This window comes from Chaetodon auriga, chromosome 22, assembly GCF_051107435.1.
Source record: "Chaetodon auriga isolate fChaAug3 chromosome 22, fChaAug3.hap1, whole genome shotgun sequence".
NCBI lineage: Eukaryota > Metazoa > Chordata > Actinopteri > Chaetodontiformes > Chaetodontidae > Chaetodon > Chaetodon auriga.
Window position 1 is genome coordinate 11,115,251 of NC_135095.1, and position 27,412 is coordinate 11,142,662.

At 44.5% G+C, this 27,412-nt stretch overlaps 1 protein-coding gene across 1 annotated transcript; it reads left to right on the top strand.

Annotated features, from left to right (window-relative positions):
- Nucleotides 1-6,395: 6,395 nt before the first annotated feature.
- Nucleotides 6,396-10,559, top strand: fbxl14b (F-box and leucine-rich repeat protein 14b). Its single transcript, XM_076722544.1, has one exon. The coding sequence runs from the start codon at nt 7,018-7,020 to the stop codon at nt 8,218-8,220; it is 1,203 nt and encodes a 400-aa protein (XP_076578659.1). The 5' UTR covers nt 6,396-7,017; the 3' UTR covers nt 8,221-10,559.
- The last annotated feature ends 16,853 nt before the right edge of the window (nt 10,560-27,412 follow it).

Consider the following 27,412-nt stretch of genomic DNA (forward strand, 5'->3'; position numbering starts at 1 on the left):
AGCGCATTGAGAAAATGCCAAAATGCTGACTACTGAGGGAGAGAGAGCACGCGGCTGAAAAATCTCCTATGTCAGACTGCAGAGCTGGCAGAAAAGGAAAGCATTGTCGAGGACACACACATACACACCTAGGCTGCCTGTGTGGTGCACCAACTGGAGCAGGGCAGCAGTGCATAACACACACATACGCACACCCAACACACAGCCTGTGAGGTGTTTCGGCGAGACGGCAGCACAGAAGAGCTGTCAGGGAGCGGGAAGGGAAAGTGAATGAAAAGGAAGAAAGAGAGAGAAGAAAAATCGAGGCAGAGATAGATGGAGGGAGAGATGCACAGAGAAAAGGAGGCTTGCATCTCCTGGCAGTGACCTCCTGTTGTGTCGAGTTGTGTTCTCCCTCTGTGCACACCTGCTCTCCTCCTTCTCCTTTTCACCTCCATCCTCTCTTTTCTTCTTTTCAGCCACATTTTTTCTCCTGTCTCTCATACTGTCCCTTTTTACACCGGCTAATGAAACAGGCTGACACAAATATGCATCAGCGAGACCTTGCAGGACACGCTGCAAGCACTGGGAGGAAAAGCGTGACCATTCATCATTCATTTAACCTATAATGGAGCCATGAAGGCAGACAGAAATGGTGCCACCTGGACTGGATCACCAGTCAGCCTTCATTTTCCTGGAGATCGTACCTGGTGGACGACAGAATTGCACAGTGAAAGTGAAGCTTATGGGGAACCGATCTTATCACCTCGTGTTGTAAAGATCTTGATCCAGGCTAGTGCGTGCATTTGTTTTGGAACATATATTTAATACTGCTTTTCTTATTTAAACACTATGCAGGCTGCATAGTGAAGAGGCACTGTGTCTGTTTTTGGCTCTGTACGATTAATAACTCTTAAATGACGACTTCAAGAGTTTCACCCTCCTGTGGCATTATATGATTCACTGATCTGACTGGTCTTTTGATAGACAGTGATTGACAGATGGTTCATCCAATCTTCTGCCAAGAAACTTTTCCAAACATCTTCCGTGGATCACTTCCCTTTATGGTTCTGTGTGACAAACCATTTGGTGTGTCAGGTTAGCTTCTTTCACCTCAATTCATCCCTCAGCACACCATAAAAAAACAGTTTATATTTTGAGAATCCCACCTAGATTAGCTGGGGAGCTTCTGTTTTCTTCAGGAGATGTATTTTTACCATTGTATTTGTGCTCCCGACTCTGAAGTTTCTGCACACCATGCGTCTCCTGTGGAGCAGTTTAACCTTCAGCAGAGCACGGTTGTATAAAACATGATGATGCCATCTATGTTAGCTTCTTCTTGTTTGGACTCTCTGTTCCCTTCAAAGGTCATTACTGCCAAAACAGTCTGAAATTGATCTGTGGCATAAATTCATGTGTCACAGTTCACCAAAACTGAACTCAATGCAAAAGCTCACTGAGGATTTGTATTACATTTGTGATTGAATCCATTAATTATGCCAAGTCCATTGAAGTGAACTGACTTTGGTCCAAAATTTAGCTGTTTGAGTTCTAGTGTGACCAGGCCTGAAAAGAGGCCAGAATACATGTTGTACGAGCGAGTTCTGAAGGAGCCTGGCCCAACCCTAACACAGAGGACGAGAGGCACAAAGGGGTTGAGAAACAATGAGACAGCAGGGAGAGAGAGAGTGGAGACAGAGAAGCTTTGATGACAGGTATACACACACACACACACACACACACACACACACACACACACACACACACACACACACACAGAGGCCATGTTTCACTACAATACAGGTGAAGCCCCGGTGAAGCAAGGAAACACCTGAAGGAACATAAAAGATTCATCATTTATAGTGTACAGCGAGAGGGCAAGTGCACGTGCGTGTGCACGCACACACACACACACACACACACACACACAAAATCTATGCCTGTCTCAGAGCGTTGTTACTGTCTGCTTTCTTTTCCATGTGTTAGCGTGTGCGCTCATGTTTGTTTGTGTGTGTGTGTGTGCACGAGACAGAATCTACAGAGTCATGGTAATATCCATTCAGGAAGGTGTCGGCTTTCAGGAGGACGTGTTGACACACGCCCACGTAACCCTGGCAACCAGCAATCGCTGCGGGTGCAGATGAAGCCCGTCGTGGAGGCGAGCAATTATCCAGTTAGAGCCCTTCCCTGAATCATCAAATAAAGACAACATACACACGCACAGCAGCACATGGTGGGTCACATGAGCAGCAAAATGTTAGGGAGATGACACACGGACGAACACGCACACCTGCGTGCCAAATCTCACTCCTGACATCTCCATCTCACCTGTGTTTCAACATTTCTCATCCTTTTTCCCCCCCTTCCAGCCCACTTTTCTAACCTCCATGTTAATATTCAGAAAACAGCATGTGGCTCTCCCCTCTGCTTCTCTCTGCCGAGACACTCTCTAAAAATACTCTTCCTCCCTTTTCTCTGACCCATTCCTTATTTTACCCCTCTCGCTCTCCTTTCCCTCAACCAGCCATCCATCCATCCCTCTCTTTCTCCTCTCTCGCTCAGTGTGAGTGCTACTAGCTAGGGCCCAGCGGGTTTTCTAAGAGAGGTATGACACACCACAGCAGCACGCACACACACACACACACACACACACACACACACACACACACACACACACACACACACACATTGCAGACACACACGTACACAGCTGTGATATGAGGCAGACAGAGGGAGGCAGAAAAACAGAAAAAATGCATGCTGAGCAAGTACGTCCACATGCACACACACACACGCAAACACACACAAACACGTATATATACACACACACACAGAGGCAGGTCATGCAGAGAGAGACTCGGCTACTGCTGCTGAAGAGAAAGCCTGTGGCACACACATAGACCTGCCTCTCTCCCTCTTTTCTTTGCATTTCTTTCTCTTTCACCTTGTCGTTCTCTCTTTTACGACTCTTGCCTGTTATCGTCTTGCTGTACAGATAGAAAATAGCAAATGATGGAGTCAGCAAGCTCCTCAGTCACGCACTTCTTGTGTTAAAAAGTTTGCTAATAAGCTCAACACAGTCTAGCAGGCAGTTTTAAAACCACACTGAAGGGGTTTTTATTTTGGTTTTGAACCAGACAAGCATACATTTTGTGAAGGCGGCCGCTCACAGGGCCGAGAAAAGGTGAGCAGTTTAGGTTTGACAGAACATTTGGGTGAGGCAAATCACATTATGGTTTATAACCAAGCCAGTGTTTGTCCCAGGAGGTTCGCCCAAACAACTGAGCAGCCACACTCACAATTTAGCCACGTTTAGCTGGGAGCTGCGGTTAATCTCTCACTCTGTTTATAACTCAAGGTGTTTGCAGTATCATTATAAAGCTTGGTATTCATGTCAGGATCCCTATTTTGAAAATGCATGACACACTCTGCGCCCGAGTACCAAGGACGTAGGTGCTGGCAGCCACAGGGGACAGTGCGGTTAACTGCTTTGTTTTTGCCCTTGATGAAGTTAAAGGATATAAGTTAAAAGCTCAGTGGGATGTTAAAAATAGTCACCAGACAATTTTGGTTGATTTTGGATGCCTTACATTTATGAATCCAGCATTTAAGCTGTTTTAAAATATTTAAAACAGTGTTTCCACCAAAGATTTGTGTGCATTTACAACTACAGCTTTGTCTAATCTGACCCACATGGAGAGCTGTTTTTATGATACTGTGTCAATCCTGCTATACCGAAAGCCTACAAATAGGCCTTAGTATTTAGTGATTAGATTAAAAATAGCTGAAAATGATTGTAGGCTTCTAAGATCTTATGAGACCTCAAATAAATAAAAAGTATTTAGAATTTTATTAGATGCTGAATTAACTCTGATTCTTTTTTTGTCCTCTAAAAAGAGCAGTGGTGTTCACAGGTGCTGGTTAGAGCTGAAATAAAGCCCCAAATCATGATAACAGCATGAATCACACATTGTCCCATTACTAATTTACTAAAGCATTAACATATTCATTATGATCATCATTCCTGTGATCATGGAGAGTCTAGAGAGTTGTGATCAGAGCCCATCTTCACCAGAATAACAGCCGCATAGGTGATCTTCGCAAGTAGGTTATTGCGACCCATGTTTACGTTTATTGTTAGGTGGCGACCTCTAGTGGCTGTAGTAATTATGACGTTAGCAAAGGAGAAAGTCCGGTGATGAAGTATAAAGAGCAAGAAAGTCCAGATATGGAGGAAGGTGTGGTAGATGGATGGGTCAAACCAACACGTGTGTCCCGTATGAAACCAGAAGACAGCGTTGACCTTTTTTAAGTTAAATAATGCAGCTGCGTTAGATCATGTGTGTCATAGTGATAAACCTGCGTTCGTTTCACAACACTGATGATGTGAGGATGAAGGGTGTCGCTGATGTATTTTTATATGATCTGGAAGATTTGTTTTCTCCTGCTTAGCATTAATGTCATGAAAATGTCCAGAGATAAACTTTGGAATATATTCTTGCACAAAACCAGGACTGTGAATTTTGTCCCTTCCGCTGCAAACATGCCAGGAAAGGCCTTTCTTTCAGCGGCCAGCGTGAACGTAAGGGGCGATTACAGCGAGCAAGAAAAACCCACCCGACTCTGGTTTTGAGACAGACTTTGAAAATCCTTCAGGAGAAGGAGAAGAGAGAGGATGAGAGGGAGCAGCGGAGGAGAGTTCCTGTCAGTTGTGCTCGGCTGCCTCCTTCCATGTAAAAACGCCTGTTTCTGCAGCTCCTCTCCCTCTCTGTTACCTCACCTGATCACTGTTGCCTCTCTCCTATCGCTCTCTCTCTCTGCCTCTATGTTTCTCATCAGCTCTTCCTCTCTCTCTCTCTCTCCTTTACTCTTTCTCAACCACTCTGCCACACTCCACTGGCTTCAGCAAACGGCTCCCCTGTCATATTATCTCACACACACACACACACACACACACACACACAGGAGCTTATGAACAGCGAGAGGTGCAAGCATACAGAAATATACTGTTTACCTGCAAAAACCACACATGTACATACATATGTTCCCCTGTCTGTGCGCACACACACTCACATGGATAAACACTGAGGCACACACATGTGCACATACACTCAGACCGAGGCGACTCTGGGGTTGAGAGAGGCCCACTGCGAGGGATTAAAGTTACAACTTGGTGGAGAGTAAAAAAAAAGACCTTCGCTGCTGCAGGCTGTTTGATCATTTTCATGCTTGGACACATTAAATAAGCAATTCGGAAATTATCTGCTATATATAGCTAGCTGTTACTGATCCGCACATATAGCCTCAGTGCCATCAGCTGAGACTAAAATGAGTCTTCAAGTATCAAAATGTAAGCAATGCCAGATGTGAGACAGCAGCGGCTTCAAAGTGATTATTTTGGTCCTTCATGAGAGACACATGAGAGAAATACACTTTTAGAGACATCACAGATTATTCTATCACCACAGTCATTTGAGGACACCTCTAATGTACACACACATGTACAGTATATATACACAGACACTGTAGTTTAGTTTTACTACTACTGAGTGTGTGTGTGGAGGGACACACTCACATTGCACACTCGCTGACACAAAGTGTGATCTCTGTCTCTGGAGGCTTTGCCAACACTATGTCAAATACCAAGCCAATAAAGCATGCTGAAATTAATTAAAAGTGATTTTTACATATTCGTCGTACATTGTTTCCAACATTACTGAGACTACACGAGCTGTGTCTTGCTTTATTGTAGCCAGGCAGTTAATCCTCTCAACATTTGACTGCTGAAATGTTGACTGATGGCCTCTGGAAATGTAAATGTATTTTTTGGTTTTGCAATAAAAGTGAGTGAAAGAGGAGAGCGGATGGAGAGGAGCTGTTTACAAGAGACAAAGAAGGCTGTATTCTGTCCTGTGGCCGTTCTGGAGACGCTCTACTTGGATTTCCACAACAGCAATAACAACAGCAACATCGCAATAAATAATATTAAATGTTGCTGCCAAGTGAGTGGACTGAACGGGGCTTCTCCGGCTGGCTTTCCTGTGTTTCCTGTGTGGTCCGCTCAAAGGGTTAAAGCCCAAAGTGAACTGAATTGTAAGAAGTTGGTTTCCAAGGGAAACTGTTCGCACCGTTCCAGCTGAGGCGGGACAAACCAACTGCCTGACACGGAGGGGGTAGGGGAGCTTCGATACAATTAGGAATTAATTTCGCGCCACTCCGCTTTTTAATTATTGGCATACATCTTTACGTGTGCTATAATAGCACGACACCGCTGACAGTTACGTTCGCTGTTATCTAATCTGTTTTTGTAACACGTAAGATTAATGTCATGACTTGCCTCCACCCCTCCCGTGCAGCTAGAGTGCTGGGGTCCCTGCCAAGTCGGTTTGAAAAGAGCAGACAAAGGCTTTGAGCTCAGGACGCCCCTCTCTCTCTCACTCTGCCTACAAAGCCAACCTAGCTCTATCTTTTCTGCCTTTATATCATGGAAATGGGTTTTAATAGGTGGCGTTAAGAGTGTCGGTTTTATTTCCACTTTCTTATTCTGAAATGTACGACCGTCTGGATCCCCGCTCGGCCGAGAGAGGACGGCTTTTTGTAGGTATAATACAAGGAAGCGTCGTCTGAGAGAGGGAGAGAGAGGGGGAAGGATTGACGCTTTTTCCTCCTCTCCTCCTCCTTCTTCCTTTCGCCCCCCTCTCCTCCTCTTTTTGGCGGAGAGAGGGGTTGAGGCAGGAATAAACGCTTTTTTTTGTTTTTTCTTTTTCTTTTTCTTTTTTTTTTAAATGCATTTGAATCCTACTGCGCAACCAGACCGGATCACGTGGGGTTTGGAGAGAGTTGGATCGATTTTGCACAGTTCAATGTAAGAAAAAGAGAGAGAAGCAAACAGCTCCTATTTCTTTTTTACTTCTGTGGATAACTGGGACTGTTGATACTTTTGCGTAATTGCAAAAGAAGGGGGTGTTTGAGTGGGCTCTTTTTTCAGCCTTGGAGGTGTGGAGTATTAATTCTTATATGCCTGGGGTTTGAAAAACAATGGAGACGCACATTTCGTGCCTCTTCCCGGAAATTTTGGCCATGATTTTCAGCTATCTGGACGTGAGGGACAAAGGCAGGGTAGCCCAAGTGTGTATCGCTTGGAGGGACGCATCCTACCACAAGTCAGTGTGGAGGGGGGTGGAGGCCAAGCTGCACCTCCGCCGGGCCAATCCTTCCCTGTTCCCCAGCCTCCAGGCCAGGGGCATCCGGAGGGTCCAGATCTTGTCCCTGCGCCGCAGCTTGAGCTACGTGATCCAGGGGATGCCTAACATCGAGTCCCTCAATCTGTCCGGCTGCTACAACCTCACGGATAACGGGCTGGGTCATGCGTTTGTGCAGGAGATCCCATCACTGAGGGTTTTGAACCTGAGTCTGTGCAAGCAGATCACAGACTCCAGTCTTGGCAGGATAGCTCAGTATCTGAAGAACCTGGAGGTGCTGGAGCTCGGAGGCTGCAGCAACATCACCAACACTGGGCTTCTGTTGATAGCCTGGGGCCTCCACAGGCTCAAGAGCCTCAACCTGAGGTCCTGCAGGCATGTCTCGGACGTGGGGATTGGACATTTGGCGGGCATGACCCGCAGCGCGGCGGAGGGCTGCTTGAACCTGGAGTACCTGACTCTCCAGGACTGTCAGAAACTGACGGACCTGTCACTCAAACACATTTCCAAGGGGCTGACCAAGCTCCGGGTACTGAACCTGAGCTTCTGTGGGGGGATCTCAGACGCAGGGATGATCCACCTCTCCCACATGGCCTCCCTGTGGAGCCTCAACCTCCGCTCCTGTGACAACATCAGCGACACGGGGACCATGCACCTCGCCATGGGCACCCTAAGGCTCTCCGGGCTTGACGTTTCCTTCTGCGATAAGATAGGGGACCAGACCCTGGCATACATTGCCCAGGGGCTCTACCAGCTCAAGTCCCTGTCCCTGTGCTCGTGCCACATCTCTGACGATGGGATAAACCGGATGGTGAGGCAGATGCACGAGCTGAGGACCCTGAACATTGGACAGTGTGTGCGCATCACGGACAAAGGGCTGGAGCTCATAGCCGACCACCTGACCCAGCTGGCGGGCATCGACCTGTATGGATGTACCAAGATCACCAAGAGGGGACTGGAGAGGATCACTCAGCTCCCCTGCCTTAAAGTGTTGAACCTGGGACTCTGGCAGATGACAGAGAGTGAGAAAGTGAGGTGATTGGAAATGTTCTGCTTCTGTTCTTTTTGTTTTTGGATGGGGACAGAGGGGGGCATGAGGACCAGGAGGAGGGGGTGTACATGGGCGGGTAAATTTCTTTTCTTATTTAAAAAAAGAGAGAAAACCTCCCTTTTCCCTCCTGTGTGCTTGCGTGAGGTGTGCTTCTCCCATGTGACCAGAGTTTTATGTTCAAATGTTTTTTTTAATTTTTCTCTCTGTTGGCCTTGCGGGATTTCAATTAGTGTTTTGATATGACTTCATATTCTGCCTGGTAGGAAGCAATTAAAACTTGCCTTGTTACGAGCTCATGAAAATCCCTGTTAACAACTGTTTTGATCTCATATTGAGCTTTCCTAAATTCTGCCATTGGATTGGAATGACTCCAGCTTGTTTCACACATTAAAAAGAAAAAAAAAAGTGTCATTTCAAGAAGCTGCTTCATTTACTGACACTTGCTTCCAGAATATTCTTAAAGTGAAACTTGCATCCATCCGAACTTGCATCCATTTAAAGCAAAGTGAGGTTTTAAAACTTGAGTGTGAGACTTTTTTCCTTTTCTGTTGTTTTTACAGCGAGTCTGAGACATTCACGACTAATCTCCGCTACAGCCATCACGCCTAAAAAACATTTGGCTACCTCGTATGTGGTTGTTTTCAAAGGGTGTATACTGTTTAAAAAAAAAAAAAAAAAAAAAAAAGCGAGAATGAGAGACTGGGAGAAAATGTGCCTAAAGGGACTGTGTCTGCCCCCTCCCCCCATCCCCTCCCTCCCTCCTCCATGAGCAGAGCTGGAGAAAGGAGACCAGGACACAATCTAACTACCTTTGTTAATTTACCCCCATAAACAGCAACAATTTCCCACAGAGAGGAAGAGAGAGAAAGGGAGAGCGAGCTGTAAATCTCCAGATTTCACGAAGGCGACGCTTTATGCAAAAAAAAAAAAAACATTAAACCCGCTTGTGTGCAACAGCTTTTTAAAACGATTTTCTTTCTTTCTTTCTTTTTTTTTTAAGGGATAAAGTCCAACTTTAACGCGTTTTAGATACGTGTTGTGTTTGACGCAAAAAAAGATTATCAGCTCACCCTTAGAAGAAATGCCTGCAGTCATCCTGTGATAACACTATGGAGATGAAGCAAAGCCAGATAGCACATAAAGGTATGATCAGGGCACGATGAAACCCAGCGTACATGTCAGGTATGTTAAAGGAAGAGTGGGTGTTCTCTGTGAGGGATGCTGATGGAAACAAATGTCGGTGGATGTTGTTCAGAGCGTCGTACTTCAAATTGAAGTGATTTCTATGTCTTATACCCTTTATTGATCCGAGCAAATCAGGGTTCGTCTCGTGGCTTCATTTTCCCACGTTAATGCCAACACAGGTCGCATTCATATTCATGTTGCTCTCGCCGGTGAGAGAGGGAGGGAGAGGAGGGTAGGGATATCTTTTTTTTCCCCTCCTCTTTTTTTCCATCTCACCCTGAATAAAAATACCCTGAATCCATTTTGAGGCATGCTTAGAATAAGGAGCGATCGATTATTTTTTCTTTCTCTCTCTATCTCGGGTTACAGGCGGAATGCGTCTCCCCCTCTCCCCATCTCTCTCTCTCTCTCACACACACACACACACACATTAACACACATGCACACACTCGCGCACACACACACACACGGAGGCCTGCGTGTGTGTGCGCGTTCTAATGTAATGCAATGACCTGCTAGAAAATTAATATACGGATGTGCGTCCTGCTGAAAAAGCTGTGTGTGTTTGAAAATAAAAAAAGGTGTACTGTATATTATGTGTTTGTAAAGAAGAAAAAAATGCAGAATCCCAAAATTAAATTGTTTTATATTCTTACGGTTAAAACAATTAAAGATATTTATATAATGAACGAAAAAGAGCGGTGTGGACTACTTTTGTGGAGGTGTAGCGTTCATTCTTGTCACTGTGCTGTTTGTTTTTGGAGCATGAATGTGAGAAATATCAGTTTCCACGAGGTAATTCCACATTGTTTATTGCCACGAGACACTGCTGCTATGGTCTTGTCCTACAATGATATTGTCCATTTAATACAATAAGGGCTTTTCTTTTCATGCATTTGTTCCTAATAACCACCCACACGTTTCTGAGTATTGTCCCTGATCAGTCCAGTCTTGCTTCTCACAAGGAAAAAAAAAGCTGCTGTGTTGTTTTATTCTTTACGAGGAGATTCAAAATGGATGCTTGCCGTCTTGATTTGGCTGCAGTGCCTGTGTAATTAATTATCACCAGGGCGTTTATTATAGGAAGCTGTTCTACCCTGCTGATTTTTTAATCATCAACGTCTGTTTTTTTATCCTCAAATGCAGCAAAAAGGGAAAAAAAAAGAAGAGAAAAGGTGTTCAACTGGTAGGGCAGTTGAGTTTCACATTTAAGTCTCGGGGTTTCAAACAGGGGGTTAGGGTTGTGTTTGGTGGATTTCATGGTTTAAATGGAAGGTTTTGGGTATTAGTTTTGGTTATTTTTGCAGTGTTTCATTTCACATGTGGCAGAGCTGCGTCTGTGCGGCTGCATGTGCCGAGTAATGAGATCTAAAGTTGGTTAGAGCAGATTTCCCTCTCTCTGCTTTCCATCAGGACGTGTCCTGTGTGTGAAGTGACACCACACACACACACACACACACACACACACACACACACACACACACACACACACACACACACACAGAGGGTTGCCAGACCAGTCAGTAGCCATTGTCTGTCTTTAGAAGTTAGGAAGGCAGGTTTTGGTGGGGGATTTTTTTCTTCTTTTCCTCTCTTTCTCCTCCTCTTGTTCAGTCACGCATACCAGATCCTAGACCAGGCAGGAGCCCCCCCCCCCCACCCCCACCCCACACATACTCCTCTTTGCCCCCCCCAACAACCACACACACACACACACACACACACACACACACACACTTTTTAGCATTCCACACCATCATTCAAAGCGTTTAAGCATTCTCTCTCTCCTGACTCTCTGTCCATGGGGATTTGGGGATAAAGGCCAGCAGAGGGATTGTTGACCACAGGGACAGAGGGAGACAGAAAGAAAGAGGACACAGAGAGAGAATGTCAGTGTTTGCTGTTTCTTAAGTTTGCTTTAGCTGGCCTTTGGTCTTGCGCAATAACACTGCAATGAGTGCACACTGAGATGTGAAAGATTTGCCTGTGACATTTTGTGCCGCTTTATCCCGGAAACATCTGAAAATCCACCCGAAAACCACAGAAAGAATAATATGTAGACTTCACAGTTGAGCTACAAACTACTGCTGCTGATATATTTTGCCTATAGACACTTTAAACGTGGTTAAACTGCACGTGAGCTGGTTTGGTTGATTGTCTAAATCCTGCAGCAAGGCAACACAAGAAGCAGAAGTAAACTCAAAAGGAAAGAGGTGTGACATTGTAATAAACGGGAGCTTGAATGCTGATAGATGAACAGAGGCGGGAGGCGTACAACACAGCCGATTGTTCCTTTATCATTTGACATTTGGGTCTGCAGACCTTTCCCAACTGATACAGGAGACTTACCGTGACAAGGTCATATCACGCATTTCAGCCGAAAGGTCTGCAGGCTGAAATGAAGACTGACAAAGATACAATCAGCTGCATTCAAATGATAATGTGATACTCTATTAATCCCCATAGGGAAAATCTCTTTTTGTCTGCCACCCTCCACAGGGAGGCCAGAGGTCAGGCTCAGCTCCAGCAGCCCACTGCTGGAGCTACTGGGGATTCGGTGGCTTGCTCAAGGACACATCAGCAGGGTGGAGGGTTGTCATGTTTTAGGTCACCTTGCCTCCCTGTCTTTCCTTGCTGCTACAGTCCTTGAAGGTAGCGCAGGCCACCTGTGAAGCACCGATTCTAAAATACCGAGGCTCGTCTTCGATGAAACAATTCCCCCGAACAGTCTGTGAGGGGAATGCAAACTCGTCCTTTATTGTATAAGTTGCAGTCTCAATTTGCATTTTGAATAGAGGGAGCTGAGTGTGAATTAAGCTCTGGAGTTTCACTGCTGGGTGTTCAGCATTATGTAGTTACAGAGCATGATATATCACTCTGTTATATACAGCGCAACTTAACTTTGCATTGTATTAAATGAACTGTGGAATAAATACTGAACGCAAGTGATGCCAATATTTTTACTGCACAAAAAGGCAGTTTGCAAGAGAAACCTCCCTGCAGATCACCAACAGCTTCACTGTGTTTGAAAAAGGCCATAGTCTCGAGTATGCAGTAGCTACTTTAAGCTTGCTGGTACAGAACATTTTGTTAAGTCACTTTCCTGCAGTTCAGTTTTGGATTTTGCATTTCAGTGATTTGTAGTTTTCAGATTCAGGCCCAACTTCACTGTTTTGAATCCACTTGAAGAAATTGTCCAGCATTCTGGGGAAATGGGCTCATTCGCTTTATTGGCGAGAGTTAGACGAGAAGATTGACACCACTTTCATATCTGTCCATTGAATGCAAAGTTGCAGCCAGGAGACAGTTACCTTAGCTTAGCATAAAGATCAGTCTGTCAAGATCTGGCTGTCTAGTCACATGGTGCGGTGTAGTCCAGCAGATTGAAAAACATGACATGACATGTTAATTAGTGAGGTTTAGAGCTAGCTGTTTCCAGTCTTCATGCTAAGCTAAGCTAACCAACTATTGGCTGCAGGTTCATATTAATTGGACAGACCTCAGGGTGCTGTCAGTCTTTTCTAACTCTCAGTACGACTGTGAACATGTATCCCAAACTATTCCTCCAAGCCTGTCCAGGTTGCTTGCTTCTAAAGTTTTCCAAATACAGTGTATTCACAGTCTGATGTGTAAAAGTCCACATGTGAACCACAATGGCTGTCCAACAACTTGGACAAAAAGCTCAGACACGATTTGTCTACATGGCTCACAAAGGGAAATGAAGAACTCCAGGATGAGACTGAAAGCTGCTGCTGTGGTTCCCCTGCGTGGCTCGCTTCCCTGTGTGGATGAATTCCCCAACAGATTGAGCAAGGCACTAACACTGCCAGGTTTATTTTTCCTGTGCAACTCAGAGGTTTCACTGTGGCAGCCGTGCAAAAATGTGTGCACTCGTTGCACTGTAAGGCAGCTGGGATCAAAGCACTCACCAAACGGCTTCATGTTAAGAATATAGCTTGCTCTCAGTGTGATTCTCTCTTCAAACCCACACATCCTGCCTGTCTGCATGATTGACAGCTTCAAGACAAGTTAATTCAAAAGCTTACAGGCACCAAAATTAGACAAAGGCCCACATTTCTGCCCCATATAGGTCACTGGCGAACCTTTTCATGCTATAAACGCAGCTTTTGCGTTTGAACTTTGGTGCGCGAGCGACTGTGCGTCAGGGCCCATGAGTTGTAAAAACTGAACTGTGACTCGTCACGTTGTGCTCTCAGCCACATTTCCTGTCAGCCAGAGAGGAACAGCAGTGTGTGTGTGTGTGTGTGTGTGTGTGTGTGTGTGTGTGTGTGTGTGTGTGTTTTACTGCTATCATTAAAGGAATAGTTCACCATTAAAAGGGGAACTGGGGTTCTTCACAACAAAGCAGCAGGGGTATTAGCAGCAGAGTGTTACTGCCCTCCCCCACATCTCTCTGTCTTTGGCTCCGACTCCTTGTCTGCTGCACTGTCTGTCTGTCTGTCTGTCTGTCTGTCTGTCTGTCTGTCTGTCTTTCTGGCCTGGTTTAGGGCTGTCTGGTGGTCTCCTAGTATCTCAACTCATTCCTTCCTAGTTTTGAAACTCTTTCCTCTCTTCCTTCACTTTTCTCCATCACCACCTGCCCACTCTGATCGTCCCTCTTTTACTCTGATTCAGCACTCGACTCGACTCTTCTTCACCCCTTCCTTCCACCTCCAGTTTTATTTCTATCTCCCTTTCATGCCCGTGGTCTCCCTCTTTCTCCTTCTCCCCCACTTTCACCATTTCCATTTCTATCCTCCACCACCCCTCCTTCCTCCTCTCTGCGGCACCTGGTGTTGAGGTGTCGCTGAGGTACAGTAGACGGCTCTTTGAAGTCCCAGGGGCCCTCGGGGGCTGTGTGTGTGTGTGTGTGTGTGTGTGTGTGTCAGGAAACTTTTTTTATCAGCAGCTCCAGTCAAGAACATTTGGCATTGCTTTTGATTTGGGCGTCTCTAATGTTGAAACGACCTTCCCTGTGTAAGTGTTCGTACATGTGTGTATACTGTATTTTCCTGATTATGCAGAGCAGGGGAATTTAAATCCCTAATACTGCTCCCTTTTTGCTTTTCTCAACCAATCAAAGCTGGACAGTTCAAGCAATAGTTCAGTTATCTCCAAACTTAAGGAATGCAACTGGGATAAACTATATTTTTGCCCGTTTCATTAGATTTTGTGAGCGTTTTGGGATGGGAATAAAAACAGCCTTGTAATCATGCAAGGAGTTATATATAGTTTAAAAGCAATCAGGAGAAGGAACATGGTATAGTCATATTGTAACTTACTGGGTTTAAGGCTGGCACCGTTGGAGAAAGGAGGGGGGAGGAGCAGAGGAAAAAAGCACCTCTGTCCTAAAGTCCGCTTTAGTCAGCACCCAACCTGGAGAGAGAGAGAGAGAGAAAGAGAGGGGGCGGTGAGGCAGAGCAAGAAAAAGAGAGAAAACAGGGAAAGTGGTAAAAAAAAAAAAGAAGAGAAAGGAAAAAGAATCGAGGGAGAGACAGATGAGAAAAAAGTGAGGTTGGTGAGAAAGAGAGGGAGAGGGGGAGAGAACGAGAGGAATCTGTGAGTCACTGTTTAACTGTGGGCTGCTAGAAGTCGGCTAGCCATGTTAAAATACCGTCTGGGCACACACACATGCATGCACACACACACACACACACACACACACACACACACACACACACACACACACACACCAAACTCTTCTGAAATACAGAAATCTGCCTCACGTTCTACAATGGTTGGCACAACACACACACACACACACACACACACACACACACACATTAAAAGTTTATGCATAAATCCAGCTTCTGCCTCTCTCAGACTTCGCTGCCCAACAGACCAGCTAATTATTTTCAGTTGGACATCAGGCACGCACACACCTCTGCTGCACATTCCTCAGAAAGTAATGAGCTGCTGTTCTACAAAGGTAAGAATTTAGGCGAAGGTCAAAAATAATTCTTTCCATTTCAGAGAGACGAACTTTGTAGCAAAGGAGGAACAGTGACATCATCCAACCCCTGAGTGATTAATTATTGATGACTTTTCTCTGAAAAAGAAGTGGGTGGATTACAATTAGCTCTTGTTCTATAGTGGAACAATCCAGTGGCTTGAACTCCTCTTGAAAGATGCCGCACATGCAACAAGATTCTCTTTCACCACCTTGCTATCAGCACTATCAATTAATCTGATGATTGCCTCTTTGATTGCTAAACTTAAATGTAAGAAAACAGTGTAACCACATGAAGAGTCTAAAGCCACACTAGCGGCTCTTCGGGCCTGTACTTGAGCACAGTGGGGCTTTGAGCTACATGCTAACGTCAGCATCGAACAGCTGTTGAGATATTTGATTCAAAGCTAATATTGTCGACCTCATGGTGGCGCTAGAGGAAAAGTTTGAGGATAATTGATTGAGATGTTTCAGTTTGGAACAAATCGGCGGACCAACCAACCAACTGCCATCTCTACAACCACACAGCATTACGCCCAAAAGGATGTTTTGCGTGACCTGAGCAGTGAAAATCCAAAGATATTCAGGTTTAAACGTGATAAAACAGAGAAACACAGCACATTCTCACATTTGAGAAGCTGGAACCAGTAACTGTGAAGCATTTTTACACGGCAAACAACTCATTGCTAATCAAAATGCAATTGTTTCGGCTCTACTCTGGTGTATTTTTCAGCATCTAGACAAGAGAGCCCATCACTCATTAGCTCCTTTGGGTGTTCATCTGTTGGTTAATTTATCACATGCTGTTATCAGGTCACTTACTGCTGTAATCCCTTTGCTCATTAGGCAACAAATGCATATATTAATCCCTTTTCTACATCTTATGCTCGCATCATATAGAGATTGCATTCTGTATTGGCATTAACCATGATAGGGATTCGTACAATTTTTCTTCAGTATTCTTGCTATTAATGTGAGCCATGGTCCTCAAATTGTCATTGTTGTTACATTTAATGCACCTAGAATTAGCCATTTAAGGCGGTTTTGCTCGAACGAATGTTGGACCCAGCAGATATGATAAGAAAACAACACACTAAATCTTTAATTTGAAACCATAAGACCCTGCTTCATTCACAATCAAGCCATGGACGTTGTTGCTGAATTTTTTATAAAAGCCTCAGCAATTACAGTGGGAGACTGAGAATTATGCAGCATGTGATGTTGACTTCTGCTCCATATTCCTGCTTCATTCGACAATACCCAGCGGAGAGAGACAGAGGAGAGGACGGACAGGGAGAGAGAGAGAGAGAGTGGGATGACATGTGGGTTCATTTTGGGTTTCTTTGTCTCGATGTGAAACCAACGTGAAGCTCTGACAGAAATGTGACAGATACCTGCAATGTCAAAAAGTGGCAGGCTCGCACACATTCTAATTTGTCAGGTGAGATAGTGTTTTGGTAGCGTGGGAGGTGCTCGCGTGCGCTTCCTGTCTGTGCATGTGCGATTGAAAGTGAACGTGCATAATGCATGTGCGCAGACACTCAGCTGCTTCACTGCCGGCTCTCTGTACCTTCCTGTCAGCTCAGCTTGTCATTCAGGCATCAATGAGGAGAAACTTTTTCTCTCTCTTTACTTTGTTTAAAATTTGTCATGCTTTTCTCAAACAGGGGAAATGGGCAGAAAGGGAGACAGAAAACTGCAGCAACAGTCGAGTGGGGTTTTATCACATGTTTGACAGGAAACGCTGTGCATCGGAACAAGGAGTTTTCACCACGTTAACAAGGATGATTTCTCGGGGGGGGGGTTTGGGTGAGTGTTTGGAGGGCAAGTCAGATGGAAAGACAAGGAGCAGGTGGAAGGAGCATGTGATAGGAGGTGAAAGTTGGATTCCTGACAAGACCTTCAGTGTTGGATTCACCTCACCTAAACATCAAACCCCATATTTTAATGACTTCAGTTGCAGAGAAGGCACATTATGTTTATGTCATCGTTGATTTTGAAAGAAAACCGCCATTTGATGATGATGCAGCATCAATCAACTTGAGATAAGATGTGGGCCACAAAGCTGTTAAAGGTGCAGCTTGACTTTGGCTAAACACTTTGTTTTCTTGATGAGAGCTAAAATTAAGATCCATCTCAAGCCTGTAGCCCTACACTAAACATGAAGCTAAAGTTAGCTTAGCCAAAAGGCTAAAGGCAAGGGGTAAAAGCTAGCCTGGCCTGAAACACAGTCACCACAATATGTCCACAACACAAAAGCTGCAGTATCATCATAGTTGCTATTTCTTTACAGAAAAGTGAGGACATTTTCAAATGTCAGTTCTGCTTTAAACTGGAATCCCCCTTTCCAGTGTCATTTGTCCAAATTTGATTCGGTTGCATCCAAATATTTTAATAATCTTTGGAGCCCTCGAAGAGCCAAAAATATCAGTGCAAGGCCAAATCAGATTTTTATTGGGTGAGCTCAAACCTCAGGAGCATTTCCTGCACATAGCGATGAATAAAAGAAAGCATTACGTGATTCAAGCACATGGGAATTTATCGAAATTAGAGCCCAGGCATGTCTGAACTTGTCCACACCTGCATTGAATTTGATTGAGCTGAGAGTGGGGTCACTTCCCGTTCAATCCAATTAACCCAGGAAGTGGACATTCAAACCATAAGAAAATCCCCATCAAAAGGTTGCTTAATATTCAATCTATAAAGGCATTATTGAGACAGAGTAGCGCTTTTATCTCGCTGTAAATGAATTACAGTTTCAATTTGCATGTTAAGTGAATTGAACTGAAAGTGCCTCAGACCTAGAGAGTCCACCAGAGCTGTGGTGTGCCTGCTGATAACCAGGCTGCCAATTCAGGATTTGGCAAAAGCTAGATTTCCTCTGTGTAAATCTGTAAGAAGTCTGTGGCACAGGGTTGAGGAGACAGATCTATAAACTGGGATTCATGCTGGAAAATATACTTAGAGTTTGCATCAATCCCGTTTTTACTGCAGGAAAGTCAGAGGATCACCAAATTATTACAACTAGTGCAGCGCCGGTTTAAAGAGTGCCTGTTTGGAACGGGTCGAAGAAGCTTGGCGTGCGGTGTTGCTGCTTGCAGCTTTCTCAGTATCATCGCCCTGCAGAGCTGCAGAGCGCCTGCAGTTCTAGACACAGCAGTTGCAGATTGACAGCGCCACCAGTTTTTTTCCTTTTTTAGGCTTTGTGTAATGAAAATGTTCAAATACGCAATTAAACACTGTGATTATAGACTAACGTTGTCAGCATTTACAGGAGATGTTGAAAGGAAATCCCTGCCACTGATGTCTAACTTAAGTTTTTCATCCAGATGCAACAATGAATGAGAGAAATCTTTACCGCCATATTGTTACTATTGATGAAATTCATGAATTCATGCTGGTGTCCAGGGCGTTACAAAGGATTTACTGCAGGTAGCTAACTAACATTAGCTTATTATCATTCATTTAGTCACTGTGTAGGGTTATCAAAACGTTAACATCAAAGCTCAAAGGTTCATCCTAGCTTTCCTATCTTTCTCAGCTATCTCAAGAAACACTCATCCAAACGACTTCAGACTAGACAACGCACTTCCTCATAATGCACACACACACCAACCAATGTGAAGCTGATTTGATAGACAGACATACAGACAGATTCCTTTCATTTTCGTGAGATTCATCTAGAGGGGAACAAGAATTTGTGTACCAAATTTTATGGCAATCCATCAAATAGCTGTTGACATATTTCAGGTTTTGCAAAGAAGGGCCTTGTATGGAAGCAACAGCAAGATGTTGAGTCTCTCAGTATGAGAAATTGAGTCACTGCTAATGTTGGATTTTGAATGGTGTAGAGCATATTTTACTTTGAAAATCACTTGCTCAGAAGTGCCATATGCAATTATTTTGGATTCAGGGCCCATACTTGAATTTTCTGAACTGGGATTAATTGTGAACCAGGAAAAAGAAAAGGAAACTTTTAAAACTTAAATCTGTAAATTTTCAAAGAGAGGAATTTAAACCACGTAGGCTCAGACAGATGGTTTTCAAAGCAAAATTCAAATAACTGCAGCATTTCTTTGCCTCCATACATGTGTTTTGAGTATGCAGCATACATTAAACGCAGCACATGTGCTGAAGGCTGCATGCAGATGTGTGCCAGCAGCTGAACTTTCCTCACCGTGGAGTGGCACAGACCTCATCTTTCCACTGCTGCTTCCACAGATGTGATCGGACTTGAAAAAACCTGCAGCAGCAGGTTTGTTTGCTACTCGAACGCAGCGTGTCTCTAATATTGAGTCGTGTGAGTCGTGGTTGGAGAGTCAAACCTGATTTTCATTTTGTCTTAGAGAAGGCAGAGGAGCGTGAAGTAACAAGCAGCTTTCACAAATCTAACCAACAAAACAAACCTGGTTTCTTATAAAGAGAGAAGGAGCAAAGGAGGGAGGAAGAAGAGAAAGCAAGAAAATAGGCAGTGACATACATGACTGCAGCCTAAACGGAGTGAAAGAGAAAAGAGGGAGATAATTAGTGTGTTTGTGTGAGAAGTAGATTTTAAAAACAGACGAATATAGAGAGGCATGAAGAAGGAGACATGAGAGGTGGAGGGAGAGAAGATAAAGACAGAAACTGAGGATGGAATACAAAGAGGGGCTGTGTGTGTGTGTGTGTGTGTGTGTGTGTGTGTGTGTGTGTGTGTGTGTGTGTGTGTGTGTGTGCACCAGGTGTATATCTGCCGTCCCCAAGGTCCTTCTAGCTGTCTTCTCCTATTGATTAGTTCATATTGATCTGTCCTGGCACATACACTCTGAGACACACACACGCACACACACTTATACACAAACACAGCATGGTTGACTTGATTTAGGCAGGCTTTGACACAGGGGGACATGAGGGTACATTGTTAACACACATGAAAGCGTGCATACACACCCGCACACACAATCCTCCTATCATTTCGCCTCTGAAAATGACAACCATCGTCCCTCTGACACACACACACACACACACACACACACACGCACGCACACACACACACTTGTCAAACAGAAAACACTCACTCTGCCTATTTGCTCATGTACATTGGCTGTCTGGCAAACAGGCAGCAGAAACAATGAGAATGAATGAGACAGACTGTCAGCAGCAAACTTGGTGTCTTGTGCAAACCTGCTACATCTCGTAGTTTCGCCAACTGCCATATGTACCAGTGTATGTCTGAGCTGTTACGGAGATCAGTTTAGCTGGGATGAAGCTAACGCCACATTTAAAGCAGATGCAATCAGTGTTTTTCTATCAACAATGGATCACACGACTACTTGCATGTAAAGGTGTTCCTCGTGAAAACCTGCAGAGAATTATCACACGACTGCACTTCTCCTCAGCTCTATTGAGGTTTAAACAAGCTACCGTGCACACTGGCTCACTGTGGTCCAACAACGTCACTGTTTTGATTCACTCTCACTGCTCTCATAGTGTAGCTTTCTGCCACAAAAGGCAACTTTTAGAGCAAGGAAGCTCTAAAAATTCACTTTATGCTACCTGTTCAGCACCAAACAGCAGACAGACACAGTTAGCAACTAGAGCTGGTGAACATAGTCGGGATTAAGGAGCTGAATAGCAAGATATTTCTCTCAGGAGTTGGTGGAGACCAAAACTGAGCTATAAGAGGGTAATTATTGGGCTTACATTCATCAGGTGGCCAGAAACTCCACTTTAAATGAATGCTAATGTAAACAAATCAGGCATATTAAATTATTAGGGTGTAATATTTCTGGTCAAAAAAAAATCAGTTATTTAGTTTTCATCATTCAGCATTTCTGTGATGAGTCATGATGTTCTAAAGCTTCTGTTTCTAAAGCTTTTGGGTCAAAAACCATTTTCAGCACGAGACAGACAAACATGAGCTGTCAATTATAGACCTGTGCAGCAAGAGTAGCCTAAAGGCATCAGCACCAAGGTAGCAGGCTTGTGACTGGAGGGTCAATGGTGCAAATCCCCAGACTGGCTGCGAAAGTGCAGGTGAGGTGAACAAGTCTCCCCTCCTTCACTTGAAAGGAGAGAGAAAAAACACCATAGAGTCAAGTCAAGGTGCCCTTGAGCAAGACACCTCACCTCCAACTGCTCCTGAGCTGCTCAGTGGCAGCTGCAGAAGACAGTGTTTGTTCAGGGCAGCTCCCGGAGTGACTGCGTGGAGCTGTGTGAAGGTGAAGCAGGGCGAGGCTGATAAAGAGTATGTATGCCTGTATGCTCTTTGTTTACGATGATTAGAGGGAGGAGAAAAGGTGAAAATACCATCAAAACATTCTGGACACACTGCTCATCAACAGCCCTCTAATAAGGAGGTTTTACTTGTCTCGTGACCAGAATGATGCATGATGGGACTCAGTGGCAGGCGCCCTGACACATATCAATATGTATACCAGCATTTATATACACCACACACAGATACAGTCTCACATCTTTTTTTTTTACTTGTCCTTCATCGAGGCTCTGCGCTAGACTTCCTTTTTCCGCCTTTGTCTCTGAATCAGAAGAAACGTCACTGTCTGTCTCTGCCTTTAGTCTTTTGTGTGCGTGCACACACACACACACACACACAAATACAGTACGCGCACAGACACACAAACACCTGCACCCACAGAGACACGCACACACACACAGCCTGCCTTCTGCTGCTGTGATGGCTCCGAGCTGTCAAAACATCCTTGCTTTCTCTCCCTCTCTCTCACCAAAGCAGCCTGACTGAGCTTGTCTATGCAGGTTCACAGAGACTGCTGTCTATCCACCCTCACTCTCTTTCTTTCTTTCTTTCCTTCCTCTCCCTCTCACCTGCATTTGTGTATCTTATGATTTTTGGCTTTCTCTGTCTCTCATGTCTTTTGCCTACACAGGGATCCACATATACATTAAAAAAATGCATGCATGTGTGTGCTCTATGTTGTTGCATGTCATTCTTCTCGTGTTCTGCCGTCGTTCAGACGTGTGCCATGTCCAGACTGAAGCAGGTCAATCTGTTTACACATGAAATCGACTTGTTTTCGCCAATGTCGGAGTTTTTTTTGAACAATTCCAACCGGTAGGACAGAAACAGCCTGAGATGGCTTAAGGCCCTGATACACTCCAAAATGGACAATGTGGACAGCAGGGTGGACTGGGTTGTTTGTATATTACATTGGGTGTCTGCCGAAGCAGAAGTATTTACACATGTGCAGTGAGCATGCATGGTCCACCCATACAGCCCACCCGTTCATAAGCTTTGGGCTGCATGTCTGCGTGCGGTGTGCACAGATCCTCACAGACACGGCCAAAATTTACAATTCGGAGCTGAGTCCATCGATAAAACCACTATTTTATGCCGGCAAAGTCGCCAGACAACATAAACACAGGTTAATAAGAACACCTGTGTTGTGATTGGCTCTAGTGGCATTTAAAATGAGTGGTCAGCGAGACAGCTGCTTTCTGCCACACAACATGGCAGAGTGGTGTCTGCGCAGACTGAAGTCATTATTCAGGAAAAGCCTTTCTCGTCTCTTCTTTTTGAGAGGGACTTTTCCAGGGTTTGGAAAGCATCGGTGTGGCTGGAAGTTCAAAAAACAGAGGAAAAGATGTGCTTTTGTGATTTAAGAAATTTGTCTGGACATGAGTGATGTTTCTAGTGTCATCACAACCTGTTTCCCTGTCATCTGTCAAAGCCACATGGAAGCTTCTTACAAGGAATTTCAACTAAAATGATGTTTGAAGGCTGATTTTATGCTGCACAATTCTGCAGAAAACACATGCCAAGAAAGACATTACATTTGCTGTACCCAAAGTACATATCCATCCAGTTTCTAACAGATCCACGTCCAGAAGTCTACAGCTAATGTTGAGTATGCTGGTGAATTCATCCCACAAGGAAAACTACATTAACAGCTCAAAGCAGAATCAAATTTCTCCTCTGAAACATGGAATTCTGGTCAAATATGTTTCAGTCTTCTCCTTCTCTGCCGGTCTGTTGGCTGTATATTTACCTCTCCTTCGTCTCCCTTCCTCCTACTTTCACACAAACACACACACACACACACACACACACACACACACACACACACACACACACACACACACACACACACAGGGCAGCATGGCCACACACCATGTGTACGAGCCAGATCTGGCTCCGTCCTCATGTCTGCCATACGGTTGATTCCTCCCCGCTGTGCACACCCTGCAGGCCAAACACACAGCACTCTGTGTGTGTGTGTTTGTATGTGTGTGTATGTGTGTGTGTGTGTGTGTGTGTGTGTGTGTCGCTGAAGGCAGCCTGCACTTAAATATATATCAGGGGCACTGGTTGCCTAAAGGTGAAAGCTGTGCGGTTTTCACTGGAAGGGAGCCGAACGAATGAATGAAAACCATTCTCCGTTACCTTGTCAGCTACTCTCACCGTGCCCTTGAGCAAGGCACTTAAGCTGCTGCTGCTTCAGCACAGCAAAGCAGCCTAAATGTGAATGGAGGAGCAAAAGTAAATTTGAAGCAGAAACTTGGTTTATTACTGCTCGGGTTATATATATATTTTTTTATTTTGGCTATCTTTTCTATGTGTGAGTAAGTAACTGAACACTGATCTGGGAACAGGGCTGAAATCCTGAAAAGAAGTCAGACAGCGAGAAATGAGAACAGTCAGATGATTAGGTTGTAAAAACAGCAACAATTTAACTAGATTATCTAAACCACTTTTATCACTGCACAGGAAAAGTGGGTGCTGCACAACTACGGCAGGCATGATGGGTCAAAGTCTGAACCAAGAAGCCCGTCTGTAAACTGTGATGGACGTGTGTGCTGGGTAGTTCACTTAATAATGTGTTTAACATGTATGATACAAATATGGGGCGCAAGTTGAAGCAAAATACAAATACTCCTTAAAATCAGACTTAATTCATGTTCTAAGTTAACAAAATTGCGGACTTGTGTGAGAGAAGATTGTTACACACTTTTTGTTCATACCTGATTGAGTATTTAACTGTGTGTGTAAAAGGTCAAAGAATGTGAGTAGCCTTCGCTCTAGCATGCAGACATGTAAAGGCTCACTGTGTTTACATCCACTGTTTACGTGGTGCGGTTCCATGTATTGTGCATGTGGATGTGAAGCGTGTAATGCCGCAACATCTCTCATGTCAGTAAGAACAGGGGAAGCGTGGTGGGTTTCTGCGTGCGTGTCCATGTCCGTGTCATCACATGCTGCCTGCATGAAAATATGCATGTCATTTAATTGTATGTGTATGCGTGTGTGTGTTGTGTCTGCTGCCAGCGAACACACATTGAGTGCATGTGTGTGAGAGCGCCTTGGCTCGTGGTGGTTTTGTCAGGGCATGAAAATCATTTATTCATGTTTCACCGTGCGTGTGTGTACGTGTGCGTATGTGCGTGTGTGTCTTGCATGCATGCTCTAATAGATGCTCTTTGCTTCGATGTGTAGCTAAATGTTCGGCTATCATGTCTGTATCTCTGAATACTAAATTGTCTGTTTATGCTCTCCTTGCTCCTCTCTTTCCTTTCATACCAATCCTCTTTTTCACCCCCATCTCTTCTAAATATCTGTCTCCTCATCTTTTCCCTCTCACGACTCCTGTGTGCGGACGTTAACCAACCACGCAGCATTTCTCACTCTGTGTGAGTGGGTCTGTGTGTGTGTGTGAAGGAGGTTTTTTAAAAATGCATATATTCTATAAGAGGGAGGAGGAAACAGAGCGTGGTGAAAAGAAAAATACAGCCTCTGTGTGTGTTGTGTCAGTTGAGTTGACATCTGATCTTGCTGAGTATGGTAAAGAAGAAAGTGCTGAAAGTACTCTGTGTGTGGGGGGGATCCTGTGTGTGTGTGTGTGTGTGTGTGTGTGTGTGTGTGTGTGTGTGTGTGTGTGTGTGTGTGTGTGTGTTGTGGCCTGTATGTGTCCTCATTTCTGTGTGGGTGGTAAGAGGAGGGAGTAAGGGAATAGGGTGTGTGTGAGTGCACTTAGTTTAAGTGTCAGCATGCCTTCGTTTGTGTGTGTGTGTGTGTGTGTGTGTGTGTGTGTGTGTGTGTGTGACAAGCAGGGAGAAGAGAGGGGGAGTCGAAGTGAAACAGAGGCTGAGAGATGGATGGCATGCAGGGAGGGAGATGAGGGAGGGACGGAGGCGAAGAGGAATGAAGGAGGGGGAAACGAGGAGAAAAATGTGAGTAATTGGGAAGAAAGAGAAAAGATGGAAGTAAGTCAGAACAGAAAGAGACACTTTAAAGCATGAGGCTGTTTTCCCTCTTCTCTTTCTTTCTTATTCCAGTTTATGTTTCAGTATTCTTCACTCCGGCATAAATGTTATATGAGCGGCGTATGTTATGAATGAATGTTAAATCAGAACTCTTTCCTGCTGCCCTCCCTTTCCTCCGTCTCTTGCTTTGTCAGAAGTGGTCTCTGCAGAGCTTTTCTGACAAATAGACCAGTTTGATCAACCTCACTCATGCACACACACACACATTCGCACGTGACCGCGGCATTGCCCGACTTCATCTACAAGCAGCGAAAGTCCTTTACCTCTTTCTTCATTCTCAGCGTCCTTGTGTGTGTTTTATGCTTCATGTTTTGTGTCCTTGGTGCACGGTTACATCAATAGGGAAGCGTCTCCCTGAACGAAATCTATCAATATTTCATCCCATAACTGCTGAAAATGCAAGATCGACAGGCAGGCGGGGGGGAAAGGGCGAGGGGAGAGGAGCTGGGCTGTGACGAGCGAGTCATAACAACTGAATACAGATCCAAAAGCAGAGCAGGTTTAGCAACTTTACTTTGTCAAAGGGCAAGTGTAGAGTCTGGGGGTTAAGGCAGGCGAGAGGTGGGCAATGGGTCAGTCTGAGCAGGTAAAGGCAGGTACGAACTAAGACAAGACAGCAAAGCTACGTCCTGTAATTTCTCCAGGAGCCCAAAAACTCCTCAGACACTTTCATTTTGATGGCTGGGAATAAGCTCCAGTTTTGGTTCCCTGGTCGAACTTCATGCACCATCAAACGTTCCTGCTGAAAAAGTCCAACTCTTAGGGTGCAGCTTGCAGCACTGGCCTATGCTGACTGGTCAAACACAAGACTACCAAAGTATTCGTTCAGAGTGGTTTGTGCTAGTTTCAATGTTAAGACTAAGGAAGGGAGTTCCCTGTAAAACAGTAGTCGAAAGAGTGGACAAACAAGAGAGCGAGCGAGCAAAATGAAACTTAATTTGCTATTTTTTCAAAGCAGTTCTGTACTGAAGCTGAATATTAACCAGAGGCACTCAGCAGACAATAGCTAATTTATTTTCTGGCATTTTAAACTACATTTGAAAACTTACAAAGAACATCACATTGTGTCACAAACAACAGTTGTCACTTCCAATCCATCATTAATCTAATTAGCCTAATCCTCACAGCCCCTCAATTGTGGTGGGGAAGCACAAAAGGGACTTTTGGTTCTTTGGACTCAGCCAATAGATGACCTGGTGATGAGAAAATGCTAAAGGGCTCAGTATGCTTCAAATGAAGTGTTTAACAGTGTCTGAAATGCCCTCCTCCCACTCTTCTCTGACGGTGGAACCAGGGGTGGCTGCGTTTGACATAACTTTCACAGAGAGACACTTTAGATGTGATCAAACAACACGTCTTATGACGCAGAGGGTTAACAGGAATCCTGCAGTAAATACCTGCAGTGGTGACTTTTATTCCATTTTTCCCTGCGGTCACTGTTTCACTTCACTTTGTGAGATAGAATGACTGTGGGATTTTATTTAACTCCCTTTATGTTGCCTTCGCTCGCCGTACTTCCATCAATGTATTTTTACATGTCGCATTAGAAAAGGTCAATGGGAACAGTAAAAAAATTTTTAAAAAGTCACAAATTGATGTTTACACTCACTTCCGGTGGTTTTTGCCTTTTTAAGAAAATAGTTAATGGGACACGGAAACACCTGTTTTCAATAAGTTCTGACATAGAGAACATTTTATCGACATGACTGATCAGCTGTTTCCGCCCCGAGAGAAGAAGAAGAACATTAAAATGTCTCTTCATCCCTC